Here is a 22,652-nt window from a genome sequence, read left to right as displayed (position 1 = left end):
GGCTGTGAAGGTGCCGCGTTCGAAAATAGCAGCGGGAAACTCCAGGGAGGAAGTTGAGACATGCGAACGAGCGTCTGCACCGGCGTGTTCTCATTACTTCACGCTTTGATGTCGAGCTGATTACAGGCGTCTTAACAAACACAAATTTGTCCGGCGCCGTCTGACAGTGATGTCACTTCCTCTCAGGGCCAAGTCCAAGAACGGGGGCCGGTGTCTGCGCGAGAAGCTGGACCGCCTGGGTCTGAACCTGCCGGCCGGACGCAGGAAAGCCGCCAACGTCACGCTGCTCACGTCGCTGGTGGAAGGTGGGTCGCCAGAGGTCACCAGAGGTCACCAGCCCCGGCAAACACTCGACACTCCAGACAAACCTGGACCAAACTTCCAAAAGACAAATACATTGCAAATGTTTGGAGGCGTGTGAAGAGCATCCGGCCGAGGTGGCTTTAAAGAAATATTCAAACATGGATAGAAATGTTGAAGTTTCAAGAAAATGTTTCATCGATTAAACTGTGATGAAATCGCATTTATGAACGTGGGAGAAAAAAAGAGTTTATTTAGACGAAAAAGTGAGTGAAGAACTAAAGCTAATGATCGTTGACATGGACTGACAGTTCCGTCTGTGTCCAGGGGAGGCGCTGCACTTAGCCAGAGACTTTGGCTACACCTGCGAGACAGAGTTCCCCAGCAAGGCAGTGGGGGAGCACCTGGCCCGCCAGCACAGCGAGCCCAAAGAGACCAGCGCGCGCAAGAAGATGGTCCTCGCCACCAAGTGAGTCCCGCCGAGAGTCTGACTCCGCCTCGTCCCTCAACTCTGCCTCCACCTCGTCCCTCAACTCTGCCTCCACTTCTCTTCCTGCAGACAGATCTGTAAGGAGTTCCAGGACCTGCTGAGTCAAGACCGCTCGCCGCTGGGCTCCTCCAGGCCTACGCCCATCCTGGACCTGGACATCCAGAGGCACCTCACACACTTCAGGTGACAGTACACCCACATTAGTCTCCCTGTCCTTGTGGGGACTCTCCTGGCCATCACCCTGAACACACGGCTCACCTGGACCAGGACCAGGCTGAGACCCAGTTTGACATCTTTACCCTCACATTGAGGCTTAACCTTGTAGGGTCCAGCCAAATGTCCCCACAAAGTCATACAGTCCTCACAGGAATAGTGTTTTTGCCAAGAACTGGTCCCCACAAAGTAGCCTAGACCAGCCCCCCCCCCACACACACACACGCACGCACGCACGCACGCCGCTGACATTCACACCACCTGCTGACTGGCAGCTTGTCCAGCAGCTCAAATGCCACTGGTGTCAGCTCCACAAGTTTGAGTAAGCAGCCGAAACATTATGACCATCGGTTTCTGTCACGTGACATGGGCCACTGGAGGTGGTCACAGGTCCCGCACACAGTGCACCGTGGGACCTGGACTTCAACGTCAGAGGATTGAAACCCAAGTCCAACCCTCCTCTGAGGACTTGGTGACATGGCTAGCAATGCAGCGGCCGGCGGTCCTGATGTTTGGGTGCTAACGCCGCCTCCTCCCCTGCCCCGCAGCCTCATCACCCACGGCTTCGGCACGCCGGCGGTCTGCGCGGCGCTCAGCACCTTTCAGACGGTCCTCAGCGAGATGCTCAACTACCTGGACAAGAGCTCCAGCGGCAAAACCAGCAGCGAGCCACAGATCAACACCGGCGGCTCGGAAAAGTCGCAGCTGCGGAAGACGTCGGAGCCACAGAGCAAAGACGGGAAGACGGAAAAGACTGAGTAGCGACGCGCCGGTGCGGCGCCCGTGCCTTTGAGCAGTGCTTTCAGGAGAGCGTGTGTTTTTTAATGCGTCGGCGTCGGGACGGTTCGGCTCCTTGTTATTTATTTATCTTTTCAAATGTAAAGCCGAGCCGTCCCAGGGTCGACCCGCGTGCGTGTGTGTGTGTGTGAGCGAGCGAGCATGGCGGCGGCTGAGGCGACCCCTGACCTTTTTTCAAAGATGTATTATTTTGTAAACAGGAAGTCAGCAGACACGATCACACCCCAGCAACACCAACACACGACGAGCACTCGGAGCCACCAGCGTGTGTCTGCGTGTGGCGGCGGCCATCTTGTCGTCACTTCCTCCCGTGCATGTCTCTCCGTGTGCACGCCGGCGGCGCGCCGCGACTTGACGTTTGTAAAGAAATATATAAATATTTAAAAATGACTTTGTCGTAGACTTTGGACGAAATATATGTGAAGTTTCCTGAAACTGCCGCTCATCAATAAAGACTGTGTTCTGCTGCGATCACTCACTGCCCTCGACAGCGACCCCTCTGGCAGCTGCTGGACATTACGGTCGTGAACACAGCTGCACCCACTGGCAGCTCCACTCAGCAGGCCGAGGCCAGGGAGAGCCGGCCTCCTCTGCAGCCTCTTTTTTCACTGTTAAACTCTTCAGAAAAAATCGACTCTCTCTCTCATCAGTTCAGACCGAATCCACTGTGAGATCTGAGCAACCACTGCTGCACATACACCACAGTTTACATGAGGACCGCTGCTCTGCTCCACAGCCACTTTCACCAGCTGAGACCAAACCTGAGGCCTCGGAGTGTTGGAACAGGGCTGAAGGTTGAAACAGGCCAGTCGGTAATAAAACCTCAACAAAAGACAGCATTGGAAAAAAGTGCATCAGGTTTGGGAAGATGAGGCTTTTGCCCAGCGACCACCATCGCGCTCCTCAGCACCTGCCGACAGCTGTCCTCAAACCAGCCACGATCCACTTGAAACCATCGGAAGATGCATCGTCAGGAAAGAAGGAGACAATTCCACTTGTCTTGTAAGCAGACGACAAAGTTTCAGTGAGCGTTTCATGAAAAACTTCCTGTTATTCTTTATGTCAGTTAACTGATTCACAAATCTTGTTCTCATTTTTTCATTAACAAGCTCGGTTCACTCACTAACGCCACACACTCGGGCCCAAATGGATCACAATCGTCCACACACAGTGTTCAGTGTGGCTCAGGATACACACACGTATCCAGCCACCACAACACAGCAGAGACACACAGACCCATCGCCACACTCCACCACAGACTCACAGCCTCCTGCCGAGGCGGGTGTGTCCTGTGCTGTACACACAGCCTCACCCAGGTTCAGATGAGCGCTGCCACTCTGAGTTGGTGCCAGGTGTGGAGAGAAGCGGCTCCATCCAAAACAAGAGTTTTGTCGTCTGTCACTGCATGCACTTGTTTAGACGACAGCGTGCGCAGGTGCGGCGCAGCACAGGCTCCGTCTTACGTCACACTTCTACTCGCAGGGAGGCCACGCCCCCACGACACCTGGACGACTAAGGGAGCGGCAATCTGTGGCTTGTGTTTCAGGCCACTTTAGCAGGAAGAAGAAGCAGAGCTACGCTTGTAACCTCCCGCCGTCTCCACGGTCGGGTGAAGGAGACGTTTCACGACTCCAGCCAAGACCCGCCTGACGATGTTCACCACAAGTAGCTCCACCAGCCGCCGCCACGGCCGCTCACTGGACGGCGATGGCCGACACACTGGGGTCGGCAGCTAGTTCACCATGCCTGTTTCTGTCTGACAGCAGCTCTCAGTACTGTCACTGTCGTACCGCAAGGCACAGCAGCTTCACCTGACTGGAGCCTGGTGACCCGCTCTCCACGCAGACATCCTCGCCACACTGCCGCCGCCTCCCGCTGAACACACCAAAACGACTGACACTGGAAACTTCTGACTGAGCTGAGGCGGCCGCGCTCTTCCTCACCCCCCCTCGGCTCCGCTCCAGTCTCATCTCACAGCAGCAGGACCTCGACACCAACAGGCCGCGGAGGTGAGGTCCCCTGCTGGCCCAGCATCAGGCCCGACTCGCTCCTGCAGTGGCCCTCACGCAGCAGAACAGCAGTACTGCCAACCACACCCTCACAGATCACACAGTAACAACAGCTTCCGATTCAATTGACAAACGTTTGTTTTCCTAGTCAAACGGTTCGTGTTTTGCAGCGCTAACTAACTGACTCACGGCTCACTCTTCATTACCCGATATGCTTTGCGCCTCTCGGAGGCTCCGCGGTGAGAAAGGTCGAGGCCTCCGGCGCCTTCCGTTTCTCCGTTTGTGGTGCAGCAGCGCGACCCAGTGGCGAACCTTCAGACTGCAGCTTCATCATTCTTATTTCCTCCAGGTTCTGACTCAGCAGTACCACTACTGAGTCAGTACTCACCAGCTGCCCTCAAAACCCACTAATAGACGGACAACAAGGATTAAAGCGCTTTTCAGACCCTAATGTCAGTCGACTGGTGGGTACAACCTTGGTTTGTCAAGCACTGTTGAGCCACCTCTAAAATGAAGACTGCTGCTAAACAAATACACAGGCCAGTGTTACTCTACATCCAGTCCCTGTACTTCTACTGTCAACACATTTGGGATTCTAAACAGTACTGCTGCTGACCAGTACAATCCAAAGTCAAAATAAACTACAAAGACCATAGCTTCCAACAAACACTATCACCATTGTCTACAACGACACCTTCAAAAATTATTAGTACAAATAAAACACCATCACTGAAAAAAAAAAAAAAGTACAACCAGAATCAAAATGACTACTACACCCACCGATAGTATTGTCAAGAGGGGTTACCAAGAAAATGGCTATCATTCACCACTAGTACTTTCTGCTTCCACTCTTTTCTTTCAGCTGATCAAAATGGCCTCAAGTGGTGCATTTACAAATAGAACTTCTAGCACAAATACCAGCATCAATACTTTAACGATCACGACGTTATCACGGCGAGCAACCCCACATCTGCAGTGATGAATACCACGAGTCATACATGAGGTCGTACCACAAACAAATTACAACTGGCTCAACAACATCCACTGAGACTTGCCGCTACACACATAAAGCCACCAGTATTGTCTTCTGAGAGCACTCCACAAACCAATATGACATGATCCGCATCTATTATCACCACAGCGTACACTCGAGAGGTAGTAGTAGTAGCAGTACACGGAGAGAGGACGTGTGTGTGCGCTGAGACGTGGCGAGTCAAAACCCTGCAGGACAAAACTGTGAGAGCACAACTCCGCCTGAAGACCTCCAGACTGTCAGGACATCTGTCACATGCTCCACTCCCAGAGAGTAAGAGTGGGGGCGGGGCTTGTTTATCCTACTTTGTGGGCACCAATTCTTGAGAAAACACGGTTCTTGTGGGGACCTTATGCATTTGTGGGGGCATTTGGCCGGACCCCACGAACCTCAGTTTGAAGATGAAGACTTCAGAAAAAGTGGGTTTCAGTTTGGGTCCGAGTCCTGGTTCAGGTGAGCGGCAGCCAGGTGTTTGGGGGGGGGGGGGTCCTCACAAGGACAGAGAGAGAGTATCATGGTCTGGACTCTCTGCTGCTTCTTCTCTTGCTGATGTTGGACGGTCGTGTTCCATCACTGTTGATCAGTGCATTACCGTAAGACACGGTGGGATTCGCGGTGCAACAGCGGGTGCGCGGTGGCGGACCAGACAGCAGAGGGCGCAGGTCGCCCATGTTTCGCGGCGCCACGGTGAAGCGGACGGAGCCAAATGGAACGCCAGACTGCGGCTGTCCCACGCTCAGGTGAGCAGGAGACCGTTTCTGATGACGGAGCTGAGGTCACGCTGTTAACTGATCGAACATCACCAGCGTCCTCAGGTCAAGCAGCTCGGCCGGTCCGGTCTACTCGCCAGCTCCTAGTCACGTGGTCGTGAGGAGGAGCGTTTGCGTTCACGTCGCTGTGGTCATAACATCGCGTCCGACGGCACCACGTTGGTGCCGGTACCGACTGGATCTTACCTGCTCCATGACGACGTCACATCCAGCGGCTGCATTCGGGTTTTCGAGAAACTTGTCAGCCAATCAGGAGGCGGCAGACCCGGAAGTGGCTGGTGGGATCCACTGGACACACGTTTCACCCTGCAAGCGAATGAAAATACCTTCAGAGGCGTGTGACTGAGAAAAAAACATGGGAAACATGCGCGATCGTAGCTGCCGGATATGACGTCATCGCCACGCCAACACTGTCACGCCACTTAGCGATGCGCTAGCACGCAGGTGGGCAGTTACATTTCCTAAAGGGCCACATCATTGGCCACAAGAGAGGCAGCGATGGCCACGACACATGACGGAAATGAACCGGCTTCAATGGAAGCAAGGATATTAAGAAGTGTCCATATGGCAAGAACACTATAAAAATGCATCTTATTTGAACAGAAATCATCGTAGAATTATGAACCAAACATCAAAGATGAAAAGGCAATTCATTTCAAAATGTATTTTGAATTTTCTTTCAACAAATTCTGAGGAAAATACGAAAATGTGTTTCCTTTTGAACCATTACTGACTAAAATGGAAAGACGTTTTAAACAATGACTAATTATCAGCGATAGTTATAATGTGACCTCATGAGGGCGGCAAATGGCCGCATACGGCCCCCGGGCCGCGCTTGGCCCAGGTCTGCACTGTCGCTGGTGCACCGTCACTTCTGTTGGCAGCACTTCCTCACTCGTTACACTTGGCGTTCGAGTCCTTTGTGAGGCCCCTTCACAGGGTCGAGGTTGCCTCTGGTTTTATCAGGTGTTTATGTCGATGTTGGTCAGGGAGTTCAAATCATTTCTTGTCATGAGTCGTAGGTTAAATTCCAGTCGGTCTGTAAAACGCTGGGCTTCTGTAGCGTTACGCATGGTGAGGGTTTTGTAACGCGACATTCAGTGGCCTTATTTAAACAGCGCAACAAAGCGAGCGCCCGCAGCGAGCACGAGCCTGCGTTTGTTTGTCCCGATAATTAACGGTGATCGGTTAGGTTTCCCCCCCCCCAATTCTCTGTTCACCATTCACAAGGCCGGTGAGGAGGGGAGCAGGAGGTGGAGGGAGGAGGGAGGGAGGGAGGGAGGAGGGAGACAGGGAGAGAGAGTTGACTCTCCGTCTTCACTTGGCTGCATTCGATTAAGCGGCTCCGGAGACGCGACCATGCTGTGGAAACTAGTGGAGAATGTCAAGTATGAAGATATTTACGAGGTAACGACGCTTCTGCGGCACTTGGCCGGACGGGCTCGTGCGGCTGTGGTGGGGGACGCGCGGGTGTGTGGGACTGAGAAAACGATTTTACGACGGAACGGAGAGAGTCGCGCTGCCGTCCGGCGGGTGAGCGCGGGGTCAGCGCTAAATCACGTGCCTTTTTATTTATCCCGGGACAAGAGCGAGGCGGAGGAATGCCAGCGCACGCGGGGCTCGCGAGGCCCCCGCGGCTGCGCCCGGCGGGAAGCCGCCCGTCTCGTGCCGCACATGGCGGTTCTCCCACGGCGCGTGGGCCGGGGAGGGGGACCCAGAGTGACCCGCAACAATGCGGCGGGTAATCGCCGCTTTTGACGCGTGACGGCTTCGCTGGAGGAGAACGCAGCTGCAGCCAAGTCTTTTTCTTTAACCAACTAATGCACGTTAAGTGTCGCCGCACTATGACGCGTTAAATATAAAGGTCGCTAACACCATTGAAAATTACAGCTGACGTAAAAAAAAAATCTTAGCGGGGGTTAAAAAACGCAGCAAAAAAAATTATGTGAATCTTAAAATGTAAATTCATTTTTGTAAGTTGGAGAGCCGCAAAATACGCATCGCTAAAACTTTAATTAGGAGAACGAGAATGAAACTTTAAATTTAGAAGAAATAAAATAGGAGGGTGAGCGTTAACTGAATGAAAAGGAACCTGGACCGTCATGGATCAGAGCAATAACAATATAAAATAAAAATGAAGTGTTCCATTGGCCGTTATTTTTCGTGGAAACTGGACAGTATTTCAGGTTACTGAAGAAAATTGTGTTCGCAGGACGTCAGTTGCGTTTCGGCGTCAAAGAAACAAGGCACTTCGACGCAAAATTTAAATACATTTAATCCGTCTCAGCCTGGAGTTTGTAATTTGTTGAACCATTTAGTTTTGTTGAAAAAAAATCGTAAAATGATGCAAAAAAAAAAAAAAATCTCTTCGCCCGGGAAACTGTGTGACCAGAAGTGATGAAACCTGAATGTAGAACCTCTGGAGGCCGTTTCGCGTAGAGTTTTGTGGACGCGGAACTGTTGCTAGTTGAAGGCCGAGTGAAGCGAAACCAGGTGTTTTTTTTGTTTGTTTTGTTTTGAATACAGCAATAGTGACGGAACTTTCTCGACTGTTTTGTTGTGGTGAAGTGGCCGGAACCGAGCGCGCCACACTCACCGTCACCCCGGCTCTGAAACGCAAGTCAGACGTGTCCACTTGTCTCGAGGTTCCGTGTGCGGTGTTGCGCTCGTGACAGGTCAAACGTTGTGCGCTGGTTAGAACTGCGTAAAAGCGCAGACTGTGGCGCGCAACGGTGCGTCAAGGCACAGACTGTTCTTTTAAATGAGCGTCCAGGTGAGGCGACACGCTCGCGTGACACCTGCACCTGGGCCCGGCGCCGCTGACGGGCTCGAGACGTCACTGCGCTGCGCGTGACATTAATATTCCCGCCAGCCTCATCATGAATACCAGTCAGAGGCAGTAGCGCGGGAGCAGCGCAGCTCCGAGCTCAGTCTCTCAGCGCTTCCGGTCGCAGCCGCGTCGAGCCCAGGTCCGAGTCGAGCCGCGCTCATGTTGGTTCACTCCTTCTCCGCCGCGGTGAGTCGGCCGCCTGCGCCGCGGTTCCGCTTGCGAGCTGACGCCGTCTCTCTCCGCAGGACCGCCATGACGGGGTCTCGAGCCACAGCTCCCGTCTGTCCCAGCTGGGCTCGGTGTCGCACGCCGGCCCCTACTCGAGCGCGCCGCCGCTCTCGCACGCGCCCTCCTCGGACTTCCAGCCGCCCTACTTCCCGCCGCCCTACCAGCCGCTGGCCCACTACCAGAGCCAGGACCCCTACTCGCACGTCAGCGACCCCTACTCCCTGAACCCGCTGCACCAGAGCCAGCAGGGCGCGTGGGGCGCGCGGCAGCGGCAGGACGCGGCCGGGGAGCGGATGGACAGTTCCGGGCTGCTGGCGCAGCCGCGGGCCTCGCTGCCGCAGCTCTCCGGGCTGGACCCGCGCCGGGACTACAGCGGCGTGCGGCGGCCGGACGTGCTGCTGCACGCGGCCCACCCGGGGCTCGAGGCCGGCATGGGCGACGGACTGCTGCACGGACTTCACGGCATGGACGACGTCCAGGTGAGTGCCGCCCGCGGCCACTGGGGTCGACGTTCAGCCACATTCTGACACCGACGATGACGTCAGGGCTCACGCTAATCCCCAAATATTTGCTTTTCAAATGAAGATTCTGATTCAATCTACGACAAACATCATGGAGACCAAATCCCTGTTTGCTTTTCCTGTTGGTCCCACGAACATGATTCGTCTCCAGCCACACCATTCCGTCAAAGATCGGCTCGAAAGTCGCGCCATAATCTGAGCTCGCTCATGACCGTTCGTTACTGTCATCCATAACGATATTGCAGCGCGAGGCTCTTCTATGAAAACAAAACGTATTATTCATTGAAATCCATGTCGTGCAGCACTTTTATGCCCTTTATTCCTTACGACCTTATAATCCGTCCTTTGACTTTTCTGGATGAAATGATCGCTGACTTCTCCCTGCAAGAAAAGGTTTCCGGCGAGAAACTAACATTATTTTACTCAATTTACTCGATAAATATTTACTGATTTTATTGTATAGACAACTACTTAAAATAATCCTAATCTACATGAACAAACAGCGTTAATCTTAATAACGGACCTCGTGTTTATTACCGTGCATGTTAACTGAACTGTGCCACTGAAGAAGAGCACGCAGATGAAAAACTGTCACGGACACTCGTCTGAATCCATTTAATTTGAAAGGTAATATATATTTCTGGGATTATTTATTTAAAATAAACATTAAAAACATTTAAAGATGAATTAAATTATTGACGTTATGTACGCATTTTTTAATGGGGGGCAACAATTCGTGAAAGCAAAATATATATATATATCACGTATAATACATTAAAATAAATGAAGAATGAACAGGTTTTTACTGAACTGAACGAGGTCAATAAATTCAGCAAAGAAAAGATGATAAACATGAGAGTTAAAATTGAATGACTAAAAAGACACATTTTAAAAAGGTTCCCTTCAATTCACAATTTACTCCTTTACTTTCGTATTTTATATATTAAGAGATAAATGAAATTCAACTCAAGAGTCGGACACCACAGGTCCACGTTCTCAGCTGCTCTTCTGACGTCATCCTACATTCTCTTGTTCTCATATTTATTTTCTATTTATTTATGTATTTTTTTAAATATTGAACTTTACAGTATATTAAAACTAATGAATTCCCCGGAGTTAGAACTAGCCCGAACTCGAAGTCATCTCTTTGGTGGTATTTTTAAAAGCTTTTTATCTGACATGTGAATAACGCTGAGTCAAAGGTGAGACGGCAGAATAAGTGTTTTTGAAGTGAGAGTCAAGTCAAACACAGCTGTGACGCAGCTAGGCTTGTTGTAACCTCACAAGAGCAAAGCCCTGAAGGTCAGAGACTGAGCACTTCTGGCCGCAGTAACAACACGCTTAGGTCACGACCCCGGCATCAGCACCACGACGTCCAGCTAGTGCTAGCTAGAACCACGCTGGAGCAGCGTGGAGCACTCCACCAAGCACCAGGACAGCTCGTCTCTGCTCCACACCAAGTGAGGGCAGCTGCAGTGCTGAAACACACAACCCATGTGACTGCCGACCCCGGGAGAAGACCACGAATCCCTCCATAACTTCTCTAGTTATCTTGAAGCGAGACACGCGGCCTGCTTCAGCAGGGTTTTGTGGAGGCGACTTGCTTCCGAGTCAGACTCGCACCACGTCTGTGGAAAGCCTCACCGAGGCAGGGGAAGCGATGAAAAGCTAGGACGTGAAAGGAAACAAAAACAGGTTGCCAGCGATGTGGCGGTTTCACGCCGCAGCTCCTGAAGACCTGCCGTCAGAGCCAGGCTGGTCCGAAGCAAGGCGGCGGTGTTTACTTGCACTTGTATACACACAACACCACGGTGGGCTGTTTTCAGCAGCTACATCTGCCGTAGGTTTCAGACCCATGTCTGTTAGCTGAGCTGATGCTCAGCGATGACAGAGTGGACTGTTTCTGGAGAGTCGGAGGTCAGTGAACGCACCGCTGCCCTTGGGACTCAAGCCAGCAGCTGGAGCCGCATCAGCGGGGGCCCCGGGGCCCAGCCAGAGCCCGGCTGGTTAGAGAGCCTGCTCCTGGCTCTGATTGCAGGTTATTGATCCACGTCACTCATAATAGGTGAACTGAGATCTGTGAGAAGTTCACCTCAGCTCAAATGAAAGCAGTCACACTCCTCATCGCTCACAGAGCAACATCACTTCCATGCCAAACTCAGAACAGTAGAATTGAATAAAATGTATTTGTATTGTTTTTTTCAAATGGTAATTTGACTATCGACACACCTTCTAAGACTGAATTATTCAATAAATAATTTGACATCATGCTGTTGACTCAAACACATTTCTGTTATTTCAATATATGCGTTCTAATTTCCATCATCAGTAAAACACTTGAGCTAGCTAAGGTTTTGCTTTTATTATTTTGATTAACTATTACAGTATTTTATCTCACTTTTTTGAAAGACAATTTATTATTAATTTCAGTCTTTGTTGCCGCTAAATTTGATTCTTAACCTTGGTATTTTATACATTTAGTTGAGATATGAAATTGAGTCAAATGTATTCACGATTTCAATTTTAATACTTTTCATGAATGCTTTTTAAAATGTCATGTTTTTCCTCCTGAACTTTCATGTTGCCTTTATCTCGTGTGTCGGTCACCATTCAGGACGCGGTGTATTTCCTGCACCAGCCTTTACATAAATGTCAAAATAATCAACAGTAGCATATAGAGATCACTCATCACTCTGAGAAGAGACGCGCGTCAGGTAGAGGTGAGATGAGATAAGCGCGACAGTGAATGCAGCGCGCTGCATTTATGCACCTGAAGTGAGCAGGTTTACTGACAATTGCGTTTGTGCTCGACAGACGATCGACGACAGCAACGGCACCAACATACTGGACCAGTCGGTCATCAAGAAAGGTAAGGACAAATGTTTGTTACCGTCTTCACTGTTTGAGTTGGGTCCTGATTTTGAGCTGAGCCTGGACCTCCTGAGGTCACCAACTTCAGTTTAAACCCTGACAACGGGTGCATGAGCTCTGGCCAGAGGCGCTGGGGGCGTGCCCACCCAGCAGGGCTACAAACTAACCTCTCACTTGTGAGCTGCTAAAACACTGGCAATGTTGGACCTCAGCCAAAACAAGCAAGAGGGAAAACTACCAGCTAATGCTTGGCAAGCTAATAATAATAACAATAATAATTAAATAAATGAAGAATAATTTCCAAAAATGGCCGCCACAGTTGCAAAAATGATAGTGACGCCTACAAATCCATCCAAAATCTAAAAAACTAACCTGTACATCATGGAATAAAACACTGACATGGCTTCAGGAGCACTGGAATTTACAGCAAAGAAATGAGCAAAAAATACAAATAATGGTCAGAAAAAAGTAGAGAAAAAAAGCAAACAAATGAAGTGAACTGAAATGAAATGAGAGGCTGTGGCTGGGAGAAAACACACCAAGCAAAATGGTTTGAAAAGGAAAGAAAAAGAAATGAAGATCAGCAGGAATAACAGGAAAAGAAGAGACAGGTCCTCCGAAACATGACTTGGCAATTCCACACCATGAAAGTAGTGTATGCAGGAGAAGCTCAGGGGAGGTTTGAGAGAGGAAAGGAGGGGCCCCGAGGAGGTCGACTGAAGCGCATCAACCTCAGAATGAGAGGAGCTGATCCTCATCTCTGAGGATGGACGGGACACACGTGAGCTGTAAGGGTTGGGAACCCCTCTACCCTCCCCCCGCCACTCGGTGCAGATGACACGGCGTGATTGAGTTTGGGGGCGTCGAGTGACTCGCTCCCCGTGGGGCGTTTAAGCCGCTGATGTAATAAACGGCGGCACTCGTGGAGATCTGCCTAGCTCGTTTACAGCTAATCTGCGCTGTTATCCCCCGCGGAGGGCGCCGCTCGCTAGCCAGCTAGGCTACATTCGGGGCGGCGGAAACACGAGGATGTGTTTACCGTGGTCAGAGGAGCCAATCACAGATCAACACAGTTTTGACTGGCAGCACCGACTGAGGAACCCTCTCACTTCATGTAGTGCTGTCATCCCTGTCACACCGATCCAGCCAAACATGTCTGGAATTTAAATCCCAACACCTTTTTGCACCGCTTGTCACTCAATTAGCCCAGCTAGCTAGGGACAGCAGTGACAGCGAGAGCGGCAGGAAGGGGAGGAGTCCCACAAACCCGAGCTTCACTCTTCCCTCCTTCTCAACAGTTGCTGCTCGTAAGCGTTAGCGGAAGTTTGAGTCGGTCAAACCTGAAACAGCACAGGCGTTCGACTCGTCATGCCTCGATCAGTCTCAGTGAACAGACAGGAGAAACAGATCAACGCCATTGCTGAAGTCTGAGGAGAGAGCGGTGGCGTTTGCTAGGTGCTAGCCTGGTTAGCATTGATCATAAATCAGAAGATTTTCAGGCGGAGCAAAAACAGCTCAGCATAAACAACAGATCTACACTGAAGTAAACAAACCACATTCCTGCATGCTACTGTGAGAAAGTGGATCCACTGTCCAGCATCAACACGCTGGAGTAGGACTGGTGCCATTCACACTGTCTGATGTCCACACAGTGCCCATGCCGCCTAAGAACGTGGGGTCTCTGATGCTGGGCAAAGACGGCCTGATCGGCGGCGTCACCGTCAACATCAACGAGCTCTTCTGCTCGGTCCCCGGACGCCTGTCGCTGCTCAGCTCCACCTCCAAGTACAAGGTGACGGTGGGGGAGGTCCAGAGGAGGCTGTCGCCGCCCGAGTGTCTCAACGCCTCGCTGCTGGGCGGCGTGCTGAGGAGGTGGGAGCAAGCCCGCACGCCAGCGCTGCCGCGCTGGGCCCGGTCTGACGGTGCTGTCGCTTGTGTTTGGCAGAGCCAAGTCCAAAAACGGAGGCAAGTGTCTGCGAGAGAAGCTGGAGAAGATCGGGCTGAACTTACCCGCCGGGAGACGCAAGGCCGCCAACGTGACGCTGCTGACCTCACTGGTGGAAGGTGAGTGGGCGGGGAGTGTTGAAACCAACTCTGCCGTGAGTTTGACATGACCAACCACAGGAAGAGGAAGTGGCCTTTGAGAAAACACACACCGGCAGGGAACTGTCCTCGACCTCAACTGAACTCTTCTGTTCCTCCTGCAGGGGAGGCCGTCCATCTGGCCCGGGACTTCGGCTACATCTGTGAAACGGAGTTTCCCACCAAGGCCGTGAGCGAGTACCTGAACCGGCAGCACACGGACCCCAACGAGCTCCACACACGCAAGAACATGCTGCTGGCCACCAAGTGAGTGATGATGTCATCAAACTGCTGCCACTACAACACAGTGTTGGGCTTTGCTTTTCTGTGTGACTTGGTGAGGGTCCTGTGGCGACACTTGAGGTGCCTCAAGTGTGTGGAGGTGTTCACTTTGGAGTGTATGGAGGTGTAGGTAGTGTCTTGTGCCGATCTGGGATCTTCTCAATTGGACTGTGTGTGCGTTGTGAGGACCGTGTGGCTGGTTCTCACAGAGTCAAGCCCAAAATAACCGTGTTTTGGATGGTTAGGTTGAGGGGGAGAGGCTGGGTCAAGAGAGGTCCTCACAAGGACAGAGAGTGAAGTGTGAGTGTTGGTCGTGGTTTAAACCTACCTGGGCTGCTCGTCCAGACCTTCAGGTCTCCAGGCTCAGCGGGTGAAGGAACCTGACGAAGACATGCACCATCAAGTCAGACTTTCTCAACAACAACAACAACACACCTCTGCAGTCAGTGAACTGATCCTCGATTTGATCTGCAGTAAAAATAATCATCAGAAATAAAGACTCAGGCCATTAATGAAACAGTGGAAATAGACAACAGAAACTCCAGACTCTAGGAGCTCAAAAAATACTAACATTTCAAATGAAAAAATGACTCAAATAAATGTTCTACAAAATGAACATCATATATTCAATACATGCAGTCAGTTACGTTACTTCATGTTTAATTCAAATGAAATGTGTGGAATCTTTTTGGACATGACAAAATCCATCCCATAATTCTCTGTCTCACACTGGTCTGTCTGTCTTTGTGTGCGTTTGTGTGTGCGCTGGTGCTGCTCAGATCCAGACCCGCTCCAACGCGAGTCTGTTCAAGATTCATTATTTAGCAGCCGAGTGTTTCAAGTCGTCAGAGAACAACAGCCAGAGCCTGAAGTCTCGCCGGCGGTGGCGGCTCCGCGCTCTGCTCCTCTAACCCCAGCTGGGCCCGGCCCGCTCCGCCTGTCACTCACGAGCTGCTGCTCTGCCCCGAGGCCGCACGCACAGCCAGCGCCAGCCCAGCGCCTGCGTGTGTGTGTGTGTGTGTGTGGACCGTGGAAGGATAGAAAAGCTGAAAGCCAGAAGACGGAGAGTCAAGGTGGAACAAAAGAAGCTTCTGGAGCGAACAGGAAGATCATTATTCACAGAGAAGAGGGAAATAAAAAGCACCTTCAATATTCCACCCAACAGCCTGTATGGCATAATGTCGAGGACAACTTTCAATCTCACTGGACTCGTGGTCATTCAAACGCTTCATTTTTGTTCATCTTAAAATAGTGCATCCAATGTGACATATAGCTTTTAAGCTTCTTCTCATCATGTGCATATTTTTAATTGTACTAAAAGACACAAATACGTTTCACAACACTTGCTTCTTTTTTCATCTCATTTTTTTGCTTACAACTTTGTAATTCTTGTATTTTTTTCTCCCTGTTCCTACTTGTTTTATGCATAAATATATATGTATATATATCTCATGTTGTGTAGTCCCATTGTTTCGTCGTTCAGGTGTGTGTTTGTTGTGATAAGTGTGCATTGAGGTTGTGTCTTCCTGCAGGTGTGTTTGACTGAGTGATTCTATACCTGCACTAGTGCCATTTGGCTGTGTATCTTGTAAGACGTGCTTTTTAATGAGTCGTTCTGGCTGGTTGAGGTGAGCCGTGTGTTTTGGACGAGTGGCTGGGGAAAGGGCGAGGTCCTCACAAGGATAGTGAAACACAGGTGAGGCCTGGTTCCCAGCATGAGGTGGTCCAGTTTAGGCTTGGGGCTGGGCAGTCCAGGGGAGTCCCAGAGTGGCGTGGCAGGATTACTGTCCAACATGCGCTGAGACAATATGGACTATTGATTCCCAGCCGCACGTCGCGTAGAGACGGACGGGCTGCTGGCAGAGGTCTCCGGGACAGTCGAGCTTGCCTCCTGACCTCTGACCTGTCCGGCAGAGCCTCAAACCGCTCCCGTTGGTTTAGACCATGAGTGGGAATCCCAGTGCCCATCAGGAGAGACCAGGGTCAGCACCCAGGGCTGTACCAACCACCTCATCTGTGCCGATAACCGCAGCTCTGCTAGCGTCCACGTTGCCGCTCAGTGGCGCTGAAGCCAGGAGCAGCGACTGGAGTCTCAGCTGACATGCCTTCCTGCGGGCTGTGGCCACTGATCTGGCCCCATCAGAACTGAGAGTCTGTGCCAGGACTGTAGCGCTCTGCTAACATGTTGTGTCTTCCGTCTTCCAGACAACTGTGTAAGGAGTTCACCGACCTGCTGGCCCAGGACAGGACTCCCCTGGGCAACTCCAGGCCCAGCCCCATCCTGGAGCCCGGCATCCAAAGCTGCCTCTCCCACTTCTCCTTCATCACGCACGGCTTTGGCTCCCCAGCCATCTGTGCGGCGCTCACCGCCCTCCAGAACTACCTCACTGAGGCCTTGAAAGGACTCGACAAGATGTTCCTCAACAACCCCTCCAACAACCGCCACGGTGACTCTGGCAACAAAGGAGCCGACAAAGAGGACAAGCAGCGGAAATGAAGCGCACGGGGGCTGGGGCGAGGCGAGGCTGGGTGGGGGGGGACACAGGGATCCAGGCGTCCTCTCTAGCGCCACGCTGCTGACCCGCCGCTCATCAGGCCGAGGCGCAGGACGGAGGAGCCGCGCGCCCCTGGGCCAGAGTCAGAGACACAGAGGGATTTTTCATCCGACTTCTTTTTATTCCCCCAGAGGACTTCACAGTTACTGTGCTACATCCATTTCACTGCCCTGAGACATGCCGACCGAGACGGAAAAACATTGTGCGACCGCTCCATCAGTGTTTCCTCCTTGCCGCGAGAGAGAGAGAGAGCGAGAAAAGAAAGAGGCAAGCAAGGGCTCGTCTGCTGAAGGCTTTTAACTGACATGTGTACATATTTATTTATTTTAATTTCAACGAATGCTTGTGTAAATAGGTGTGCCAGCTATTTTTCGGAGTAGGCCTATTTATCTGTGGTGTTGGTGGGCAGCCAGAGGGGGCGCTGTTCTGGTGTTTTCTTTTTCCGTTCTAGAGCTGTTGTCATGGTGATGATGAAGATGATGAAGGGTAGACATGCTTCCAGTTGTCCAGTGGTTTCATTTCTATCACATTGATAATAAACCGTGTGTTTTACTACGACACATCCGCAGCGTTGAGCTTTCCTCAGCCACGGAGAGGAAACCGTCCTGCTCCTCTCAGGAGCTTGTTTGCTCCACTTTAAAGACACGACTTGTTTGGATTCTGCCTGTGGACAGAGGTCAATGTAGGTCACGACGGCTTCACGTCTTTACCAGTGTCCAATAAAGACGTGAAGCGTTTACTGGACCTTTTTAGGGACCAAAGTGGAATGAAGTTCCGACAGCTCTCAAGAAGGCCGTGAACGTGTCGGACTTCAAGCTAGCAAGACCCCTGGCTGTAACTAGACCTCCGAGCTCCGGCAGACACTCAGGACAGCGCTGTTTTGAGTCTGAAACTGCTCGAGTCGCCAGAGTTACGAGCTAACGCGACACCTAGCACCACCACAGCCAGCAGACTGGCAGTGCTGAGGGAGACCAAAGCCACGACCTCCACCTCCAGTCCCACCGTAGCAAAATGAAAGGCCATGAAAGCAGAGTCCACCACCGGACTCCCTGTTTCAGGTCCATCCCAGGGTTGGTGGCGTGGGCCTGGGAGGGTCACTCCGCGAGACCCCACCAAACATTATCTGCTGGTCGTGACAGCAACAACAATGTCTGTACTTCATCGTCGTAGATATTTTATTTCAAACATTATGACCACCAGGTTACACACACACACACACAGATAATTGGCTGTATTTTATCGCCCTGGTTTCTCGCCCTCCAACAGTCGGGGGGTGAGGAGCGTGCCTTGCGGGCTCTCTGCTGCTGCGGGAATCTACCACCAGTGTGCTAATGATGGCAGAGCCGGGGAGGGAGGGGGCTAATGAGAGGGAGGCGCCGCGACCTGCAGGCTGACCGTGACCCTCCGAGCGAACCGCGCCACAGTTCAGGGATGCACAGACCCGAGAGTCAAGATCAGATGATCCAGGCCGCTGCTCCAGATTACACCCGAAAATACAGTGAAATTATTGAGCGAATGTTTATCAGTCGCGTCACATGAGAGGGGGATTTGAACCACCAACCTGCACCCACCACAGGCGCAGCAAAACATGCAGATCGTTTACACACACACTGACCTCACAAAGATAAACCGTCTTCACAGAATGAACAAGAGCAGCAGCGACACACAGTTCAGGACAAGAACATGGCGAGCAAGTCGACATGTACTTCAGAGGGATGTGTGGAATGAAACATGAAGACCGGCTCAGACCACGAGTCCAGCATGGGGACAGACGCACAAACTGAGGTGAGAAGTGGTGAACACACAGACACACACAGATAAAGAGTCACAGTCACACAAACATTTCAACCGCAAAAGGTACACAACAAGACTGGGAAGCATGCAGACACACACACGCACACCAGAGAAGCATGAAGTGATGAGACACAACACACATGCTACACAGCCCCTGAGACACATCAACAATCGCACGCTCACACACAGTCGCACAACATTCAGATGATGCTACAAGTGTGTCGAGTCAATTCACTTTCAGACAAACGGCAACTCACTGGCTGGTGTTTGTCGTCAGTGCCTTCGAACTCCAGAACACAAGCTGAAGTTTTAATCATAGTTGGACGACGCAGCACTACCCTAACGCTAAGACACCGGTCAGTTTAGGCAAAGAGTGAGAGAGCGAGGGCCTGCCAAAATGCTTATCTCACACACACACACACACACACACACACACACACACACACACACACACACACACACACACACACACACACACACACACACACACACACACACACACACACACACACACACACACACACACACACACACACACACACACACAGGTTATCCAGACGGCTGCGTGTGGGTCGGGAGTAATTCCTGCTCAAGGGCAGGCTGCTGCGGGCCAGGCAGGCGCGTGCTGGATATTTCATTATTCATTAATTTACTGTTTAACAAATCCTGTCATTACTGAGGCAGTTCACTCACACACACACACTCACAGGCTGCAGTGGGTGTCAGGCGTGGCAAATCGGCCTGTTTGATCCCGGCCTGCTGCAACAAACGGGGCGAGAGCCATGAATAATAAGAGCAGCGAAGCCTCCGCCAAACCAGGGAGCGTGACACCGTCTCACAAAAAGCCCTTCAGCGCCGAGCGCAGCTCCGCCGGGGCCTCACCCGGGGCCCCTCCAAGGGCCGCGCTTCATTATGTCAGCAGACAAAGCAAACACTTGGCACAAGCGCGGTGGATGTGGAAGACAAAGCTGCCGCCAACACAAAAGGTGAATCAGTCATATCGGGCTAAAGAGGTGTTTGTTGTCGGCGCTCAGCTAACGGGATTAGCGTGCTCTACTGGCACTGGCTCCGCCAAAAACACTGGAGAGGACCGGCAGAATCTGACTCTCAGTCTTGATTAATTATGACCGGCAGCCCGCGGGCCACAATCGCTGGTGAGTCCACAGAAGAAAACAGAGTATCAGGATTGTGTCTGGAAGATTGTTTTATCGGAGACGAAGAGAGAGTGAAGTGGAAGGTGAGGCAGAATGTTTGCGCCACAGGCAGAGGATTTATTAGCTCCGCTGCTCAACATATTTAGATGGACGCTCATATGCCACGACACGCCCCCTTCCCTCGCCAGAGTGGGAGCGGTGAGACCCGTCCACGGGAGGAAGTTCTGGGTGAGAGCGGGTGACATCTCTGCCCATGTCTGATGAAGCCTTTGACCACTTGCCGTCCACTGAGGAACATACCCAAATCAAGAAGAAGCGACCACTGACTGTACTACAGTCCTGTATCAAGGTTCACGAGGGAGGATGCTCAAGGCTGGTCCTGGAATCAAGGCACTTCACACTCAGGAGAAGTCGTGATGCGCTCACAGGGTTTCAGCTCAAGAGACATCAGATCAGAAACACCAGCCCTATATTTCCGCTCACTAGTGCCTGTATAGAGTCCTGGTCGTGGTGGCATCGTACTGTTTTCCATGAAGAAGGTGTTTATCCTTGCTTCTCTGAGTTGGATGGAAATTCACAGCTTCCTGGGCCTTCGTGGTCCTGGGGCTTTGCTTTCTTGCAGGTACCCATACCTCACCAGCGGGCTTTTAACTAGGATTTTAAAACGGGGTGTCCAAAACACACCCTCGTCTCCCTCCCAACACACCATGTCAACCACTGACAACTACTTGCTTTGTAAAAAACACAGCTGTAAACATCTATTTATGAGAAAATAACTTGATAAACAACAGATAAACAAGCATCTGCCACTTCTCTATACAGAGGTTGTATCCTACAGAGGTGCTCCACATGAGCGAAGGCCTCCAGAGGAGACTCCAGAGTCAAGACATGAAACTAGCTTGACCACGGAGGGTCACGGAGGGCAGTGGCGAAGCTCAGCACCCAGGCGGCGTACGGAAGCTCCACAGGAGCGGATCTCCCTCTTCCTCGGTCCAAACACCACCAGGGGTCCAACTCTCAGGAGCCAGCTCCAGGGCTGTTTCTTGACAGAGGCAACCAAAGGGCTATACGTGACAACCTCCCATGCTAATGCCCCGACCTCCAGTCCAGGGCGACCTGTGGGTGGCTGCTGACAAGATGTCATTAGCACGTGACATATGTGGAGCTGACTGGGAGGAGCTGCAGGCCACAGCGAGTCTCCGCCGCTCGCCCAGCTCTGTCAGCACTGTCTGCTGCTCAGAGTCACCACCTTCTCTCAGTCTGCATGACGGGCCCCGCGCGGACGCTGGCTCAGGGCGGCTGGTGCCAGCCAGGTTAGGGGGGCTTAGCTGGGGAGGGGCGGAGCTGGCAGGGTCTCTCAGCCTCAAACCCTGAAGGTTCCTCTGAAGACGCTGAGCTGAAGTGACAAAGCTGCCGCTGCCACTGAGGCAAGAATGCCTTACCAGCCGGGTCAAGGTTACAGACTCCAGTTCCACTTCTCGCCTTCACACACACACACAACATGCTGAGGCATTAAAGAACCAAGTCAGTCAAGCTACCAGGAAGCTGAGCCATCTGCGGGTTTTGTTCTCAGGTGAGGGGGCTGCAACAACGACAAGTGGCCAAAGTTGAGCCCAAACCTGTGGACGCATTGTAACATACAATAATAAACCCAGTTCCAGAGAAAATATTCAATAGTCTGAGCCACAACAGCAAGAAACGTTACTGGTTGAGTAATAATTTAGGAACGATCAGATCATATCTACTGCAAATGAAATGAAATAAATAATGGTAATTATACAACAAGCCATATATATATATATATATATATATATATATACACATAAAAACCAAACAACAATAAAAGAAAAGAAATCTGATATGCAAAAATATGAAAAAAAATCATGACATTTTTAATTTATGGTTGTTTATATACACTGGTCGTCATTGTTCTTTTCGGTTACATCCGGATGTTGCAATATTTACGGGGTTATTCACAGGGTTTTATCTAACGGAAATGTAAAAAAGCCTCAAAATAAGTCGTGAGAAATACTTTTTCAAACATTTTGTTCATGAAAGTAAAAAGAAAGATTCCAAAGTGTATAAATAGTAGCATTAATAATTCAGTGATGATGAACTTCCACTGTGTTTGAAAAAGTGCTGAGTAACTCAGGTATTCACCATTCCAGGGTGCCTGAACGTCACTAGAGCACTTGACCTTCAGTTCTCGGCGCTTCCTTCCTTCAGTGCACAGGTATAGAAGCCGAGTGGAATTCCTCACCAACGCTGTGAGAGTGAAGCCACCAGAGACCTCCGTCTTATTGCATCTTTGTGTGCAAATCTGCAATATGAAGGCCCTCCCCGCCCCTCCCCCCCATGTTGCTGTTGCTGTGTTATTAACTTCCTGCTCTCCTGGACCCCCAGAGAGACCAGATATGAGTTCTATCTGATGAGTGCCGGGTCAGAGCGCTTACACGCGCAACAACGCGGCTGATAAAAAGCGGCGTGACCGGAGCAGGTCTCTCGGTGACAGAGACACGACACCCAGCTGGACGCGCTCAGAAGGTCCAGCGAATCCACCTCTCACCCTTCGTTCTGTTGTCACTCTTCTGACCAACTTCCTCCTCGACTTCTCCACCTTTAATCATGCTCTACAGCTAACCGTTAGATGAGGGACCTTTGACCTCCGTTTTCCTACTCTTCCACACCAAACCCCCAACTCTTTGGTCAGTCAAGACGTGCA

General features: G+C 51.3%; 2 protein-coding genes and 1 long non-coding RNA gene across 11 annotated transcripts in view; 2 read left to right on the top strand and 1 right to left on the bottom strand.

The window, feature by feature from the left end:
• Nucleotides 1–2,344, top strand: part of tfap2d (transcription factor AP-2 delta (activating enhancer binding protein 2 delta)) — a 69,071-nt gene extending 66,727 nt beyond the window's left edge. For 6 of the 9 annotated variants that reach the window (XM_053880138.1, XM_053880137.1, XM_053880136.1 and 3 more), the window contains 4 exons: nucleotides 187–305; nucleotides 628–769; nucleotides 860–973; nucleotides 1,552–2,343. In XM_053880138.1, the coding sequence (XP_053736113.1) occupies nucleotides 187–305; nucleotides 628–769; nucleotides 860–973; nucleotides 1,552–1,765 (589 nt within the window). In that variant the 3' untranslated portion in view covers nucleotides 1,766–2,343. Of the gene's footprint in view, nucleotides 1–186; nucleotides 306–627; nucleotides 770–859; nucleotides 974–1,551 lie in introns of all 9 variants that reach the window. The other 3 variants (XM_053880135.1, XM_053880134.1, XM_053880133.1) reach the window with 1 other exon arrangement.
• A 4,571-nt stretch (nucleotides 2,345–6,915) lies between these two features.
• tfap2b (transcription factor AP-2 beta) lies at nucleotides 6,916–17,643 on the top strand. The gene is made up of 7 exons (XM_053880142.1): nucleotides 6,916–7,020; nucleotides 8,689–9,150; nucleotides 12,007–12,061; nucleotides 13,716–13,935; nucleotides 14,009–14,127; nucleotides 14,271–14,412; nucleotides 16,633–17,643. Exons 1-7 carry the CDS (start codon nucleotides 6,973–6,975, stop codon nucleotides 16,922–16,924), a joined length of 1,338 nt encoding a protein of 445 aa, XP_053736117.1. The 5' UTR covers nucleotides 6,916–6,972; the 3' UTR covers nucleotides 16,925–17,643.
• The window catches only part of LOC128767857 (uncharacterized), a 31,588-nt gene continuing 23,181 nt past the window's right edge, over nucleotides 14,246–22,652 (bottom strand). The window contains exon 3 of the long non-coding RNA XR_008416183.1: nucleotides 14,246–14,807. This is a non-coding gene — a long non-coding RNA (uncharacterized LOC128767857). The remainder of the gene's footprint in view (nucleotides 14,808–22,652) is intronic.

Source organism: Synchiropus splendidus, chromosome 12 (assembly GCF_027744825.2).
Source record: "Synchiropus splendidus isolate RoL2022-P1 chromosome 12, RoL_Sspl_1.0, whole genome shotgun sequence".
In the NCBI taxonomy this organism is placed as follows: Eukaryota; Metazoa; Chordata; class Actinopteri; order Syngnathiformes; family Callionymidae; genus Synchiropus; species Synchiropus splendidus.
The sequence above is the reverse complement of the archived record's forward strand: the minus strand, read 5'-3'. Positions and strand labels throughout refer to the sequence as shown.